Genomic DNA, 16445 nt, shown 5'->3' on the forward strand with positions numbered 1-16445 from the left:
ATGAGCCCTTTATATCTACATAGGGAGAAGGTCCTCTTCCACAGAGCCCGCCATGTTTCTACAGTAGGCCAGAATGGACAAACCAAACACTGGCTCTAGAGAGGGCCTTTCTTGTTTTTCGTGAGTTTCGTAGCTACTGTAGGTTCTCCTACATGCTTGAAAGGGAGAGGTTGAGGGGAAGGGTATTCAGTTGGTTGCAATCTGCAACCTCACTGCTAGATGCCACTAAATCCTACACACTTCACTTTTAAGTAAAATAAATCCTAAGAAAAGAATCTACCAAATATTACATTTTGGGCAAATTAAATAGTTGAAAGGTCACCTAACTGTGCCTTTTCCCGCTTTTTTTAGCTTCCCATCAAAAAGTTAAAGTGCTGTCAACATGTCCAATAGAAAAAAGGCCTTTAAATTATCAAAAAAAAAGTCAAATAAAAAACTACAGACACACCCCTCCCTCTGCAAAAAGCCCATACAGCAGCATCACTTCAGGAGACTCTTGAGGTACCGCTACAATGTGCAATATGAGGGTCACATGACCAATGGGTGTACCTGAGCTAGCAATAGTGCTCGCAAGCCTCTCCACTGGCTCTGATCCTTCTTATTGTATACGTAACGTTAGCCTAGTAAGCAAAGTAGCCCACTGAAAAGAAGCAGCACACAGATGTCTTTAGCTGCCATGTGACCTTCATCCTCCAGCCTCTCAAGACTATCCTGAAATACACCAGCTCCACCCATGTAATTTGCATATTGAGATCCAACCACAATGGTGGCAGTGCTTAGAGAACTAGAATGTTTATTAATACCAGGTGTCATTATATGGATAATGTTACCCTGTCTCCTTTATGTTCATTATTCTGTGTTAGTGATTTAGATTTGGTGGCAACGTTCAGTTGAAATCCAGAATGTAATGTGTTGTTCATAGAGGTGTAAAGTCAAGCTGGAATTATGCTTCTCCAAAGATGTCTCTGTGAAGCTAACTGATGCGAACACCTTCCATGTCCACAACACATCAGATTATAAAACAATAAACCATGCAAATGTCTCCAGGTGACTCTCCAGAGAGGAATAATTCCAGTTTAAGGCTGTGGAGGTTGAAAAGTTGAATGGTTATCTGGGTTCATATATTGTTTTTTTACTTGCAGTAAACCATCTTCTTTCCTTAACCTTAACCACATGGTTTTAGTTTCCTTAAAAGGGATCTCTTAATGGCCAGTATGAACAGGAGGAATGATTACAGCAAGCCAAACCTGTTTCAATGTAAACTGAAATTTGTGAACTTATCCTCTTTACCATAGCTGAAACCCACTTTGTGTAGATAACAACATTTTTTTTTTGGCGCCATCCAGTGGTGATATAAAAAAAGACACTGTGGTAATGTACTCATTTTTCTACAAAGAGATACCATCAGAATATTTCAAAAGATGTTATAATCACATGAATCACAAGAGGAGGTGTTCTGCTGTATGTAAATAATGAAGGAGGTGGAGATGAAGAGTAATATGATGTGAAGTGGAGCATCAGGGCTGTCTGTAAACACCTAAGCATCATCTCAAGCCAATTAATAACCAATTTTGATACAAATTGTGAATTAGAGTAACTTTTAAACCGTATATCTTGACAGCTGCTACACAAAGAAGCTGACTTACATTTTTGTTGTTGAGTGACGTACCTTCAGTTTGCATCAGTAATATGTGGACTCAAAGATTTGTGGATGTAAAATATATTCTGTCTAGATTTTCTGACTGGAACACAGCTGATCTAATGGCTAATCAATGCTGATACTTTGTGCATCTTCAAGTCTTTTCTGTGTTTGATGTTTGCTCACTGGGTGTTAGGAGAGGAAAGGAGTATGAACACAAGCCAGGAACACGGAGATCACGGCGCTGATGCTCAGCAGAGGAACCACAGGTGTAAGGCTGCAGCTCGAGCTCACAGCTGGGAAAAGAAGAAATAATTACTAAGGATGCAGTTTTTCTTGTGTTACAAAATGTAATACTGCTTAGAATGTATTAGGGCTGCAACTAATGATTTTTTAAATTATCAATTAATCTGCCGATTGTTTTCTTGATTAATTGTTTGGTCTAAAAAATATTGGGGAATAGCGAAAAGTGATTGTTATAATTCCCCAGAGTCAAAGTTGACGTCTTCAAATGTCTTGTTTTGTCCAACCAACAGTCCAAAACCCAAAGATATTTAGTTTACCATCATGTATGACAAAGAAAAGCATTAATTCATCCCATTTGAGAAGCTGAAAACCAGTAATTTTTTGGCACTTCTGCTTCAAAAAATGACTAAAACGCTTATTCAGGTATCAAAATAGCTGCCAATCAATTCTCTGACCACTGACGACATATTAACATCTTTACTGGATACTGGGAACTGTGTAGAACTTTGGAGAAAACGCTGTGTGTTCGGTCTGGACAGTTAATTATAACACTAGTTAAACCCGATGTGCTACATACAGACCCTTAAAATCCCTTGTCTGTACACCTGTGTGTGTTATATATGTATGCGTGAACTCACTCCGGCAGCTTTTCCTGTCTCGTTGCAACATCCCAGTCACACAGCTGCAGACTGGACCAGTCCCCTTACTGGTGCAGATCTGCTCACACCCTCCATTCTTCTCCTCACACCAGTCTGCTTCTGAGGACACATCAGAGTGGCGAGTCATGAAAATCCCAGAGAAGCTGTGGAATATGACTGAATAACTTTGAAAGTTGAAATTTCTATTAAGTTTACAGTGAACATAGACAGCTTCATATCTGTCTTCCAAATGTTGGTCTCCTTCTGGGATGAATCAGCCAGGGGGAGATTATTTTTTTTTTACACATTTCTAATCAGAATGAGTTGTAATATGAGAAATTAAATTATGACTTTCTGATATGATATAATATATCTGCTGCAGATGTCAAAGGAAACCCCCTGTGTGGTTTGTTTCCTCTAGTTGCTTATTGCATCAGTGAGCAACAAATGACAAATGTCTCAATGACAATGTTTTTCACTGGGATTTTTTGCGTCATATTAGCGAACCAGAGCTGACAGTTCAAAATGTTGGTTGTAGTAAACCTTTTTGGAAATGCGAGGACAAGTGCCACATACAAATCTACCTCAGAGCAGTAATTTGACTGTTTTTTTGTCTAAACCAATCACACAAGGAGCTAAAATTTAATGTAATATCCATATAACACTGCAACTCCTTTTTAGGTGATTTGGATGTTTTAACACAAGCCGACAGATTTCCTTCACTTCTGTGAGTTCAGCTTAGGAAACCTTTCAAACCCAAACTGGATGATGTCAAGAATTCATTCATCCATTCATCATAAATTAACAAATGTTCGTGTCATGTTTTGACGAACAACTATTGATACATGTACAATGTAAAACAATGAGTAAGGCAAAGCCAAAGAACGCTACAATGTAAAACAGTATTTTCACACTTTCACCACTTGCCACTTACAGTATTACAGGCTAAAAGAGAAGCTGTTGTTGAATTATCATTAGTTTTATCATTTAGTTTTTTTTGTGATTGGTTTGACTAAGGCTTGAGTCTGTTCCACCAGTGAGAGTTAACTGGTAATGTTACACAAAGCATATTTTACTGTAGTTACCTGTAGTTCAATATCACTTGCACACTGATTTAATAAGGTGATTAACTGTCGACTGCAACTTTCAGGTGTCCTCATATACAATTTTAATGCCTGAGAATTTGAAACGAGTACTTTCTATGGCAATGAAAAAAATTCAGATTTGCCTGTCACATGTATTTAATAGAAACAATGAGCCACTAAAACTCACTTCTCTATCTAAAGCTAAAACCTGTGAGAAGTGCAAAAAACTATTTGGTCAGCTCGTTAAAGCAGAACCCGATTTGTTAAGTGAGACCATACTTACCTCTTCTTCTGATGGGTCCCACACTCAATATGTGCTCTTTATGGTCACCGTCCTCAGAGTACATTCTTCTCTTGTGTGGACAGTTCTGGATGTACAACACACATGCATTATAACACAGCAGACATGTTTCATCACCACTTTGATTTACGATGCAGGTTTTTTTTTTTGTTTGTTTTTAATTTCTCACCACTTTGCAGGCGTTTGTTTCTGAGTCACACAGGGAAACGTCACAGTGGAGGTGGACCTCATCGTAATCCCCGATGAACTTGAAGACGGTCACATGGAAGCGACAGGTGAGTGATACACCATTCTCTGCCATTCCGATGGTGTTGTCCTTAATGTTTGGACACCTGGAGAGATTCAAATATCAAAGAAAAAGAAAGTACTGTTGAGTGTAGGCCTTTATCAGCCACCACTTTCACCTCCTATTGCAAAAAATAGTCCCTGCAACTTCCAGGCGTGTTGTTAAAAATGCAGCTGCAAAACATTCTCATTGTTTAACTTTTTGTCAATGTCACTGGATTGTTTTAATCACCACAGACATAACTAGACTGTTAACAAAGAGCACTGGAGCCAAAAATGACAAACAGAAATTTATTGTCTATATTCTCATCACTTGATAGGAAATCTAAAAATACACAAACTTTGTGTTTTCTTTTAACCTGTAGCTGCTCTGCTCTGTTTTCACTCTCTTTATTTACATTTACATACAAGAATAAGTTACACTACTCAGAAATGCCATGATGTGGCATGTGAGTGGTACTATACATGCTGCAGAACTGTTTATATATATAAAAAAAGAAGTTTTAAGCAATTTTATTGATTTTTTTGCCTGTACTGTATGTTCATCTGTTTTCAACATAAATATCTGTATATGAATGGGTAAAAGAGAGTGTCAATGTTCCAGGGATTTAATAGTATAGTGTTGATTAGACATTCTGAGCCTTAGCTTTGTTTATTGATAGTTTAAAATGAAAAGATGCATTTAATAGATGTAAATTACAGTTGTGTGACACTGCACCTATGGCAAAAAATAATGATGATTAAGTGGTCAAAATCCAAATTCACCACTCTACCTCTACCTTTTTGAGCGAAGCAGTGTCCACTTGTGAACCACTCCCTGGTTTAAAGCTGCATATATTAACCAACAAGTGAATCCCAAAGATGTTTTATTTTCACTAGAAAATAGCAATAATTATAGAAAAGTCTGAAAAATAAACTTTTTGTGTAGTACAATATGTTTTATATAATTGCAAGTCAAATAAGGCTGCAACTAACAAGTATTTTCATTATCAATTAATCTTTGGATAATTTTCTTCATTAATAATCAATTAGTGGTTTGGTTTATAAAATGTCAGAAAATGGTGGAAAACGTCGATCACTGTTTCTCAAAACCCAAGGTGACGTTCTCAAATGGGGTCCACAACCCAAAGATATTCAATTTACTGTCATAGAAGATTAAAGAAACTAGAAAATATTCACATTTGAGAAGTTGAAATCAAAGAATTTGGACACATTTTTATTAAAAAAATACTAATCGATTATCAAAATAGTTGGCAATTAATTTTATAGTTGGAAACTACTCGATTAATTGACTAATTAGCTCTAAAGTCAAATATCTTTGGCTTTTGGATTGTTGGTTAAGACAAAACAAGCAATCTGAAGACGTCAACTTGGGCTCTGCAGTTTTCACTATTTTCTATAGATTTTATAGGCTTAACAATTATGTTAAAAAAAACCAGACAGATTAATCAATCATTTAAATGATTGTTAGTTGCAGCAGCAGAAAAGTCTGCATGTGTGATGGGTGTTGATGTGTGTGTGTTGGTCCAAGACAGAAAAATCCTCCAGCCTACCCTCTTTCTATGATGATATAACGGAGTCGGTCACTGCTGTGACGGGACGGCGTGGCCCAGCACATATTTACTATGAGGATGAGCTGGTTTTCATCTGCCCCTTCTACAAAGACGCCCACAAAGAGAATGTCCCGCGTACTGAGCACCACCTCCCCCTCCCTGTACGGATGCCGGTACGAGGAGTTCTTATAAAGAGCCATCTTGGTGATGAAGTTTCCTTCCTGGGTTGGTAGGGTGAGGTTAATCACACTAGAGGATGGTAGAAAAATTAGGGCAACATGAAAAGGAGGATGAGAAAAGTAGCCAGTTGTTGTGTTGAGCCATAGCATTTTGATTTATTTAAAGGTAACATACTACAGTTAATCCTTTTTTTTTTCTCTGAGTAATAAAACAGAGGTGGATGTCTGACCTGAGCATGGGTTTGAGGACAGTCTCCAGTGAGATCTTCAGGTCCAGTTCGTAGGCGCAGGAAAACTCCACATTGATGGTTCTGTCTCTGGTGATGACATTCCCGGTGTTGTTCACACTCTCTATCCACACAGTGTTTTTGTACATAATGTGTGTGCCATTCGACTGTCACAGAGATAAAGGGATATTCAGAGCATTGACCAACAGGAAACAAATATGCAAACAATTATAATTTGATAGTACACTTAAAGTTAAATACATTTATTTACTTTCTTTCTGAGAGTTAGATGAGAAGGTTGATATCAGTCTCATGTCTCTGCGTTGAGTGCACTTGAGTTCACTGACCTGTACGATGGAGCCGCAGTGTCCTTTAGTGTTGTTGATGTGGAAGGAGATGAAGTCCTCTCCCTCGATGCCGTTGCAATGCTCGTCGTTGATCCTGACGTCTTCCCGTTCAAAGCCCAACTGGAAGAGCTTACACTTGGAGATAGAAACCTCCATCTGAGCATGTTTACAGGTCACCTCCGCCTGGATAATGTCATCATCACCTGCCAGAAACAGACAGACATCAACACTGAATACATGTATTTGGATTTTTCTATCAAAACGGTTAAACTTATTATACATATTTAGCCTTTACATTTAACTGCTGAATAATTTGTAGAAGTATGGCGGGATTTTATTTTTAAAAACTGGGAGAGTTTAAACAATATGTGTGCAAATTACAACAGCAGTGTGATTTTAATATGAAATATTATGGAAAAGCATCATTTTGCAAATTTTAACATGTACAAACAAGTTCACAAGCATGGATTCAGTAAAAACAAGTGACACAGTGTTAATGGGTTTTAGAATTAGAAGTAACTGATCAATTACCAAAAACCTATAGAAGATCATTTGAGACAGATGACTCTAAATTTTAGATCATTTGAGATTTTTAGAAGCTTATAATGTTTAATATGGTTATTGCTGAGAATAATTTAAAGGGAAATGAAAAAAGAATTGCTCAGCTATCATCAATAATCTGGCTGAATTGCCGTTTTGTTTCACTGAATACATTCAGCCTGAAATCATCTTCATGTTAGCCAAATTTTTTAGGAGGTTGAGTATTTTGTTTTCACTTTTGCCCCCGGTATCAGTATTGAGTGATGTATCCATCCTGCGGATATGATAGCAGTTGCTAGGAGACGTTATACTTAACATTTTTCATGATGATGGATGTTCAAGAGTTACTTCCATAAGTCGACTTACAACAACTTGCACAGCTGCTATTTTATTTTTTGCAACAAAGATACAGGGTTGGAATTGAACTTCGGTCACTGTGAATATGTGGCACACGTCCCAACCAGCAGGCTACCAGGATGCACCGTCTGTCTGCATTTTTAATAGACCTGGTCTGGAGCCAGGCTACATATGAAAAACAAAGCCCAGGAAAATGCAACAGATGCTAGGTAAGGTAATGCTTAAAATATTCAATATTACCCTCTACTCATTTCCATTAAAATCAGGCCAACAGGTATGCCAACAATAATATATTTCAGAGTTTGTTAATGTCAAAGTATCATTTACAGCATATTGAAACAGACAGGATTAAAGCTGGGGGTGGATGATATGACGTTGGTGCAATACGAAGCACTTACCTCCAGTGCTGGTGGGTAACTCAGGACAGCCACAGAGGTCGCCTCCGTTCTCCAGCTCACAGGTGAAGTTTGTGCAGATCTCTCCTGCACAGGGGTCATAGATCCATTCTGCTAAAGACAGGTCCACACACAATGTTAGCTGTCACACACAAGGCTTCATTAAACATACAGTACATAGGGTACGCTAAATAACCGGTCAAACTGTGTCTGATGCAAAAACATTGTTTAAAATTGCAGTTAACTTTTGTGAAAGTGTTGCTTATTGTAAGAAAGAAAAAAATGCTAAAAGAAAGTGAAGTAGTTTGTCTGTTATTTGAAGTAAAAATTAGAGTTTGTCCAAAAACACAATAGGCCTAACCCTTATTTTAAATCTTATGCCAAAACTAAAAAATAACATAACCAAGTGTTTGGAGAACTTGTTGAGGAAGCACAATCTGGTGGCCACAGTAGAGGCCAACATGGCACCCTTAAAAACTCAACACAGTCTTAATCTTTATAGATTAATTATTAATTAACTTTAATAAGATCCAATGATTTCACCTCTAGTAAATCAGTTCAATTCTGTATTTAGATAATACAGAATATAATATAATACAACAATAAAAGGGAAAGTGGTAACATTAATAGAGTGGAATATTCATATGTTACCTGCAGCTAAATTAGCCTGTTGCTAGGAAGCTAGCGAGCAAAGCTGAACACCTACAGACTGTTCAGGTTAACTTCAGCTAAGCTGAGAGTTTGGGGCTAAAAACAAGACAGTTAACTGAGTCAGTTACCTAAATTGCACAAATTTTGTGAAATTTGTGATGCTGCTGCAAAAATAAAAATATATGTGTTCTTCTATTGGTCTTATTGTTTGGTTGTATTGCATTACAGCACACAAAAGAATGAATGAAGTGTTAACTACATTACACACATTGCAGTGTTAGATTCCTGAACAGAGGGCATTGAAATCAGTCACCTTTTCAGTTGTAGTTTTAAAAATGTGATTTACTGTAGGGGAGAACGGGATAAAAAGAGCCAGTGGGTAAAATGAGCCACTCCCTTTATCTAGGTAACCATAAGCAAAAGTAATCATGTGATCACAAATTAAGAAAGTATAGTTCACATCACTCAATCTATCTTGGATTCAAGCACATGGAGAAAGTGGTCAGCCAATGGTCATGCCAAGTGCATTCATCATGTTACTAAAGTTATCAGTCTTGTATCTTAATTAAAATAGATACGTTTTGGACATTATTACATGTTAATTTAAATCAGTGTGAGCTACAAAACAAGGTCATAAACTTCCGAGCCACTGTGTGAAACAGTTTTGTCAAAATGGAGGTTGTGGGGTAAAACATGCCAGTGATGTTGGGGCAAGTTGAGTCAATGGCTAAATTTACCCCCCAAAAATTATTTTCTGATATTCTAGAGACTAGAGACCCTGTTCATGTTAATGTTTGATCACTGTTACAAGTTGCGGAGGTGGGCATGGTCGGTGTTTAGCTGCAGGAGAGAGAGGTGTGGAGATGGTGCAGGAGAGCAGTGCCAGATGAGTTGATTAGCACAGCTGATGCTGGCTAACTAATTGTACTCTCCCTTTCAAATGCAGTAGCATGCTGGAGCGCAGATGGCTGCACACACACGAGACACACAGGCCAGCTGTCAGGATTTGGTTGGCGAAAGCCGGAACTATTATTTGGGGAGCCTGAGGGACTCCAGGGACCAAACCGCATGCGCCAGAGGAAGCCCGGCGACCACAGGCGCATGGTGGCTTTATGTTTATTGTTTATGTGGAAATGTGTGCAAACAGCCGAAAATAAAAGGACCTGTCGTATTGGTGTTATATGCCGAGGGAACCCACAGTAGCAGCAATACGTGCTACACAAGTATTACAATGTTGATGAATAAATACCTAAATGTTGACTGATGTTAAGACGGGTGGCAAATTAAAGGAATAGCCGACAAAGTGTCTTAGAAAGGTCAATACACCTTGGCATTGATTCTACAAGTCTCTGAACTCTTCTAGGGGGATGAACACCATTCATCCAAAAGATATTCCCTCATTTGGTGTTTTGATGATGGTGGTGGAGAACGCTGTCTAACACATAGGTTCAAAATCTCCCATAGGTGTTCAAATAGGTTGAGATCTGGTGACTGTGAAGGTCATAACATATGATTCACATCATTTTCATACTCATCAAACCATTCAGTGACCCCTCGTGCCCTGTGAATGGGGGCATTGTCATTGAATTGGAAACATATACACTTATGTTATTGTCTTGAGATCATGTTACACTGCCTTATAGTCAAAAGCTCATTGTAAGACTTTATGATCTCTGCTTCCCGTGTGAAAATATTCCTAACAGGTACTATCAAAGGTGTGGTGTGGGACTCGGCCACTGTTACTTTAGAGGGAATATCCAGTGAGGAAAGGCAGATAAGGATTTGGCGTTCAACTGTTAATTCTCAGCAGAGACCGAAAGAAACTCCCTAGAGATACGGTGAATTAATTAGAAATAACTGTTAGGGTGATGAATATGGGATGATTGTGATGCATGTGGCTGTATATGCAAGTACCGACACTGAACTTCATTCAATATCTCTTCAGCCTAGCAAACTGGGAGATCTGGACTTGCAAATATGTATTCTGGATATTGCAATAAAACTCTGAAAGACAACTTGCTCTCTGTGAATTCATCTTAAATGTCATCCTGGAAGAAAAAACTTCCATCAAGGTAGAAATGTTTGATCATGGGATAAAGGTGATCACTCACAACAACTTTGTATTGATTAACAGTGATCCTTCCCTCTAAGGGGACAAGTGGACCCAAACCATGCCAGCAAAATGCCCACCACAGCATAACAGAGCCACCAGATCCCCTCACTGTAGGGGTCAAGCATTCAGACCTGGACCAGTTTTTCCTTTAATTTATCACTGTCTGTACACACAAAAGCGCATTTACACACACATTCTTTCTGTGGCTAACACACAAAGATCACAGTTTAATTTTACTGAAAAGTATGAGTTTTTGCCTTTGTTAAATTGATGGCATTAATAAAGTACAAAATTATCTCAAATTTGTTTGATTTTGTGTCACTTTTATATCAGTATTTAATGGTAACACTATTTACCCATAGAGCGCTAAATTTACCCCATCCCCATGCTCATTTTACCCCTACCTTGGGGGTAAACTGTGCCATAGGACTAACTTTTTTTGATGAGTCATTGTTCTAAAACCATAATAATTAGATAACTTGTTTTAATTCCCATGTGCACACAACAACCTGAGGTATATATAGTAACTATTATTTGAAACAAATACACTTTCATTTTGCAGTAAAATCATCAAATGTAAAAACTGGCTCATGTTACCCCATTCTCCCCTACAGAGTCTTGCAGTGCCATGTGTGTATGTCATGTGTCTGAGAGGCTGGTGCCTCGCGGTGCCCTTACAGCAGTTCTCCTGGGTGATCCACTTGGTGGTGAGGGTGCCCATAGAGCGGCAGGCCTCGGCGTAGGCTGCCAGCGAGCCACAGACCTGAGCCTTACGGTGATTATAGCAGCCGTCCAGGTAGCAGGACTGGTAGAAGGGTCGGGGATCCAGAAGGCCGTGGCATGGCTGGAAGAAGCCCTTCAGCTGAGTTAACTTCTGGCAGGCGTCTTCACCCTGCAGCGCCAGCACTGCTGTGTTGTCACAGGACTGGGCCAGAGCCACATACTGGGTCTCATCACAACTAGAGAAGAAAGACATCCCACCATCAAAGTTAATATTTCATTTATTATCTGTTATTATTTCCTGCAAATACTTGCTGAATGAAGGCACAGAATACATGGACTCAACCGATTCAAAGGTATAAGTGGCAGAAATGAGGAGAACTAATTATCCAGATGTGGCTTTTATGTTTTATGTTTATAAGAAGATGAAAAAATATACTCAAAATCATATGTGGGCTACCAAAATTTGGATCACAGATTTAAAAAACTATTAGAAGAATACACTTACAGTAATCACATGTTGCATTTCAAAACCATCTATAAATTTCATTATCACAAATGTTACTTATTACAGTTCTCCTGCCTTTTTTGTCATTTATGTTCACAAAAGACCCAATCAGTGCCCAAATACCATATCTCCCTGATGTTGTGTTGGGTGGGGGGGGGGGGTCACCAGACTGTTAGGAAGTATCTTCTGGGGACCATGAATATCAGCATCAAATTTAATGGCAATCTGGCTTGTATTTATTGAGATATTTAGCTCTGTGCCAAAAACAAACACTACTATCATTGCTTTGAAAGTTGCATTTACTTTTTTTTTTTTTTTTTTGCAACTTTGGGTCAAAGGAAAAAGATGAAAACACAACACAACAATGGATATATATCATCGCCTTGTTATAGTGAGATATGGTGAGTTTGTTAGCATACAATGGCCTATTTATGCATTAGGCAACACAGAGCAACATTAACGTTAGTGGAGCTTTAGTGTTCTTTTAAATATATTTCAGGGATGATTTTCAGTTGGTTTTACAAGATTTGTACATCTGTAGAGTAAATAGTGCACTGTACATGTCTGTGCCAAGCCTCACCCACCTGTTCTGCATACCGTTGGTCTTCCAGCTCTGGGCCAGCTCTAGGGCGCTGACAGCTGGCTTGCCCCTGGAGGTTATGTAGTCATCACTGGGGTCTCCATTGAAATTGCCACAGAGGCCACACACCTTGTTCTGAAGCCGCTGACCCATTGTGATGCTGAGGGTGTTGAAACTGTTGTATCGAACCTGGATGTCCTGGGGCGTGTCGATGACAATAAAGCCTTCGGATGTGGACAGACGTGTCATCAGCCCTGTCAGAAACGGTACTGATACTGGTGTACCATTGACCTGTGAAGACAGAGGAAACAGATATTTTTTAGGTATTTTTAAGATAGGAGACACACACTCACAAAGTACTATTATTTCATTCATTTGAGTAAACAGCATAACATGTCATTACATGCTAAATTCAGACATTTCTCTACTCTCACCTAAGGTTTGTCCAGTGTAGGATAGTCTGAGTTCTGTTTGCAGATTTGATTGACATATAAAATTTATCAGCAACTTGTTTGAAAATCAATTAATCATCATGAGTTATTTTTCAAGAAAAAAATGTCCATATTGTCTGATTCCAGCTTCTTTAATGTAAATATTTTCTGGTTTATCAAGTCTTCTATGACAGTTTGGGTTTTGGACTGTTACTTTGGGCTTTGGGAAACAGTGATCAATATTTTCACAATTTTTGGACATTTTATAGACCAAACGACTTATCTATTACTCAAGTTGCAGTCTAGTACAGTTGAGTACAGTACAAAAACTCTGCATGGGATGTTTTTAAGTAACCCATGCAGCGTTGTGTCACAAGCAACAACTTAAAACTATATATGGCTCTATTATATATTGTATACAATATATATTACAAATCTATTAGGGAGTCAGTGAAGTGAGGATGTAAATAGTGTCATATACTCAAATATCTTTTTTGTGTTTTAAGAATGTGTATTTAGCAAGTTATGTTCTTTTGTTCTGTAGTTAAGAAATGTAAGTCTGAAAACAAGACATTACAGTAATTTAATCTAAAGTATACCAATGCATGAATAGTGGTTATGACATGCGGCAGTGTTTAAAATAGGCAAACACTGTGGAGAGGGAAAAACTTTACAGTATGTTTGTTAAAAGTGAGGAAGGAATCAAATATGTCACCTAAATTTCTGAAAGCTATTGCAATTACCAGGGTGACATGGTTTTTTTTTGGACAATATAGAGATATACTGTATGTTTCAACTTCTGGCTGAGATGTAACAACAAAGGAAAGGTCTTTGTCATCTGCATGAACTGATTTCATATTCTCAAAAGATATAGCTGAGCAGCGTACTGTATAACAGAAAACAAAGACAGTAGCGAAAAGCAAAGACTGCAAAGACTGTGACAATCTGAGATGGTGCTGTAATTACTCTGTGTTCTGGTAATTACAGCGTGAACTACTTCAATGCATTCTCATTGATGCCAACATAATTTGGTCTTCTTCAGGCAATTTAGAGAAATGCGGTCAGTGACTCGCACAGATTGAGCAGGATTAAGATTCATTGGGAACCACAGTTAGAGGCAATCAGCAGGTCATTAACTACCTCTGTGAGTGCACTTTCAGTGGAATTATATTGTCTAAAGCCAGAACTGGAGGAGCTCTAAAAGACTATCAGTGCCAAGGTAATTGGTAAATTGGACTGCAAGAACTCTTTCAAGTATTTTGGAAAGGAAAGGGAGATTTGAAATGGATCTGTTTGTTTAGTTTTTTGAGAAGAGGTTGGATAATGGTGTCTTTGATGACAGATGGCACACAGCCAGAAGAAAGTGAGGAGATTATCAGGTAAACAAAAACATCTCCTAATAGAGATAACAGTTCAATTAAAGTGAGACTATTTGGCATTTGAAATAAGACATAAAACGTACCCTTACAAATGAAAATTTACCTCAATTGACCCGTAGCTTATAATATTAGCTAACTTTACTTCTTTACTCATGGCACTCTTAAACTGCGTTTTAGCCTTTACTATTTACTATTGTCCTATAATTCTCACCACAGTTGTTGCTGTTAAATTACAAAATTAAGCAGAAGTGCTTTAAAACTAGTCTGGCCTTTTAAAGTTGATATGGCTGACATGCTAGAAAACCATTGTCTGGTTATACATCCAGCAGACACAGATCAATGTTAGCATTAAGTTGGAGTCATGTTTTTGGTCAAGTAATGAATTTAAAACTATTATTCATTCTTGTTCTAGCTTTGTTTTTGTCTCCACCAACTCCTGAGAAAAATATCTATGTCTCTGGCTGCTAAATGCTCCACCAGGTTTACCAGCTAGTCACTTTGTCTGCCATTTGGTGGTACTGGACAATGTAGTGTACAGTTGGTTAATCTAAGATTTTTTTGGCTAGAAATATCCACCTGCTGTGGCTGAAAATGAGGTTGATGAGAGACTGAACCAAACAGTGAAGTTGCGAGCCATGAAACCAAAACACTGAGGGCACTGTAGCTGTGGGGAAGTTCTCTGTGGCTTTGTCACTACGTGCAACATCTTTCATATTACTCTGTGGAATTTGATCCATTGGTAAAATGAAAAAAATGATTAGGACAGCTTTAAAAGTTTGGCAAGAGGTCTGACAGGTAAATTAGCTTTAGAGCAATAAAGTTCACATAAGAATTTAAATAAGAAGTCAGGTGAAGAGTGTGGTTAGCTGTTTCCTGTAACATCTACTGTAGTATTGATCTAATTTTAGAATGAATGCTATGTAGTCAAACTCTTTAGTAAAAGTTATAGCAAGGTCAGTCAGTAATTTCCAATATTTGGCTGATATACTGTCAAACTCAAATGGTCCAGTGCTTCTCTCACCTTGACAGTGCTGCCAGAGATGAGTATATTCTCCTCATTGATGTAAAGGTAAACATGAGAGATGGTGGTGAGGTTGGGCGTGCTCCATTTATCAAAGTTAGCGATGAGCTGGAAGGAGAGGTCGGGCAGCTTGTGACAGTTTGTGGACAAGACGAAGGAGCAGGAGGCTGGGAGCCGCAGCGATGCCCCATCGAAAGTCCTGAAGACTCCACCGCCAGACGCCACACAGTGTTGGGAGCGCCGTGCAAAGCAACCCCGCACTCCATACCGCAGGGTGCACTCTTCTTCTGCCTTACAGCGCCTTGGGTCGCACTGGATCAGGTTTCGTCCGATGCACTGGCAGCGTTTGGTACAGTCGCTGTTCCAAAACAGCTGTTTGGGCTAAAATAAAGAGAGATTTCTTCCGTTAAAATCTAAATCTCTATATCTTGATACCATAATTCTGGTGCAACCTTGCAACAAAACTGATTTAACAATCCAGTCATGATATACTCATGTGAAATGTCTCCCAACTGACATTTAACAAAACTTTTCAGTTCAGCGTTTTATTGCAGATTTGTAATACCAGCCTGAGTTAGCATTTACAAAATGTTGGTATCACCATCATCATAAAAGACCTTTAATAAAAAGCCTGTTTTGGCTGCATATATTTAATAGTTAGATATAGTTTATTCCATGTAGTGCTAGATGTTAGACTGACCTCATAGTACTTGCCATCAGTGTAGCAGCCACAATTTTGAGGCAGGATGCAGCTCTTGCCATTGAGCACATAGCCCTGGTCACACTGGCAGCCCTCTACACAGTCCTGGCTGCAGTCCCTCTGGCCACGGGCTGGGGCGCACTGGGGCGGGCAAACCGACATGCAACTGGAGTAATGGCTGTTAGGTGGACAGCTCTGGACTGGGAGTAGGCAGGTTGGCAAAGAAATTAGCTAAGGATTGTACTGACTACATTGTACACACAGGAAAATTTCTAGTGTTAATAGAGTGTTGATTTCTCAGGGGTAATTATTTGTGGAAAAGTGTTGACTGGAGAGTTTGTCCATTTTTAGCGCTTATGTAGCTTTACAGCAGCTGTTCCAAGGAATAGTTCAACATTTTGGGTTATATGCATATTCGCTTTTTTCCCTGAGAGTAAAAACTAAGAAAAATATAGAAAATCGCCAGCCACATCCTTTAAAACAGTGGAGTTGAATAGAATTGTGTTTGTAGTGCTCCTAGCACTGAAAAATTACATCAAGTAATTCAACA

At 38.6% G+C, this 16445-nt stretch overlaps 1 protein-coding gene across 1 annotated transcript in view; it reads right to left on the reverse strand.

Annotated features, from left to right (window-relative positions):
- Nucleotides 1-209: 209 nt before the first annotated feature.
- Nucleotides 210-16445, reverse strand: part of tecta (tectorin alpha) — a 52776-nt gene continuing 36540 nt past the window's right edge. The window contains exons 24-35 of the mRNA XM_044371197.1: nt 15896-16095; nt 15196-15576; nt 12369-12655; nt 11235-11515; nt 7796-7906; nt 6501-6703; nt 6157-6320; nt 5748-5996; nt 4079-4241; nt 3892-3976; nt 2524-2643; nt 210-1935 (exon numbers count right to left, since the gene is read on the reverse strand). Of these exons, the coding sequence (XP_044227132.1) occupies nt 1832-1935; nt 2524-2643; nt 3892-3976; nt 4079-4241; nt 5748-5996; nt 6157-6320; nt 6501-6703; nt 7796-7906; nt 11235-11515; nt 12369-12655; nt 15196-15576; nt 15896-16095 (2348 nt within the window). The 3' untranslated portion in view covers nt 210-1831. The remainder of the gene's footprint in view (nt 1936-2523; nt 2644-3891; nt 3977-4078; nt 4242-5747; nt 5997-6156; nt 6321-6500; nt 6704-7795; nt 7907-11234; nt 11516-12368; nt 12656-15195; nt 15577-15895; nt 16096-16445) is intronic.

The sequence above is a fragment of the Thunnus albacares genome, chromosome 13 (genome assembly GCF_914725855.1).
Source record: "Thunnus albacares chromosome 13, fThuAlb1.1, whole genome shotgun sequence".
Lineage (NCBI taxonomy): Eukaryota > Metazoa > Chordata > Actinopteri > Scombriformes > Scombridae > Thunnus > Thunnus albacares.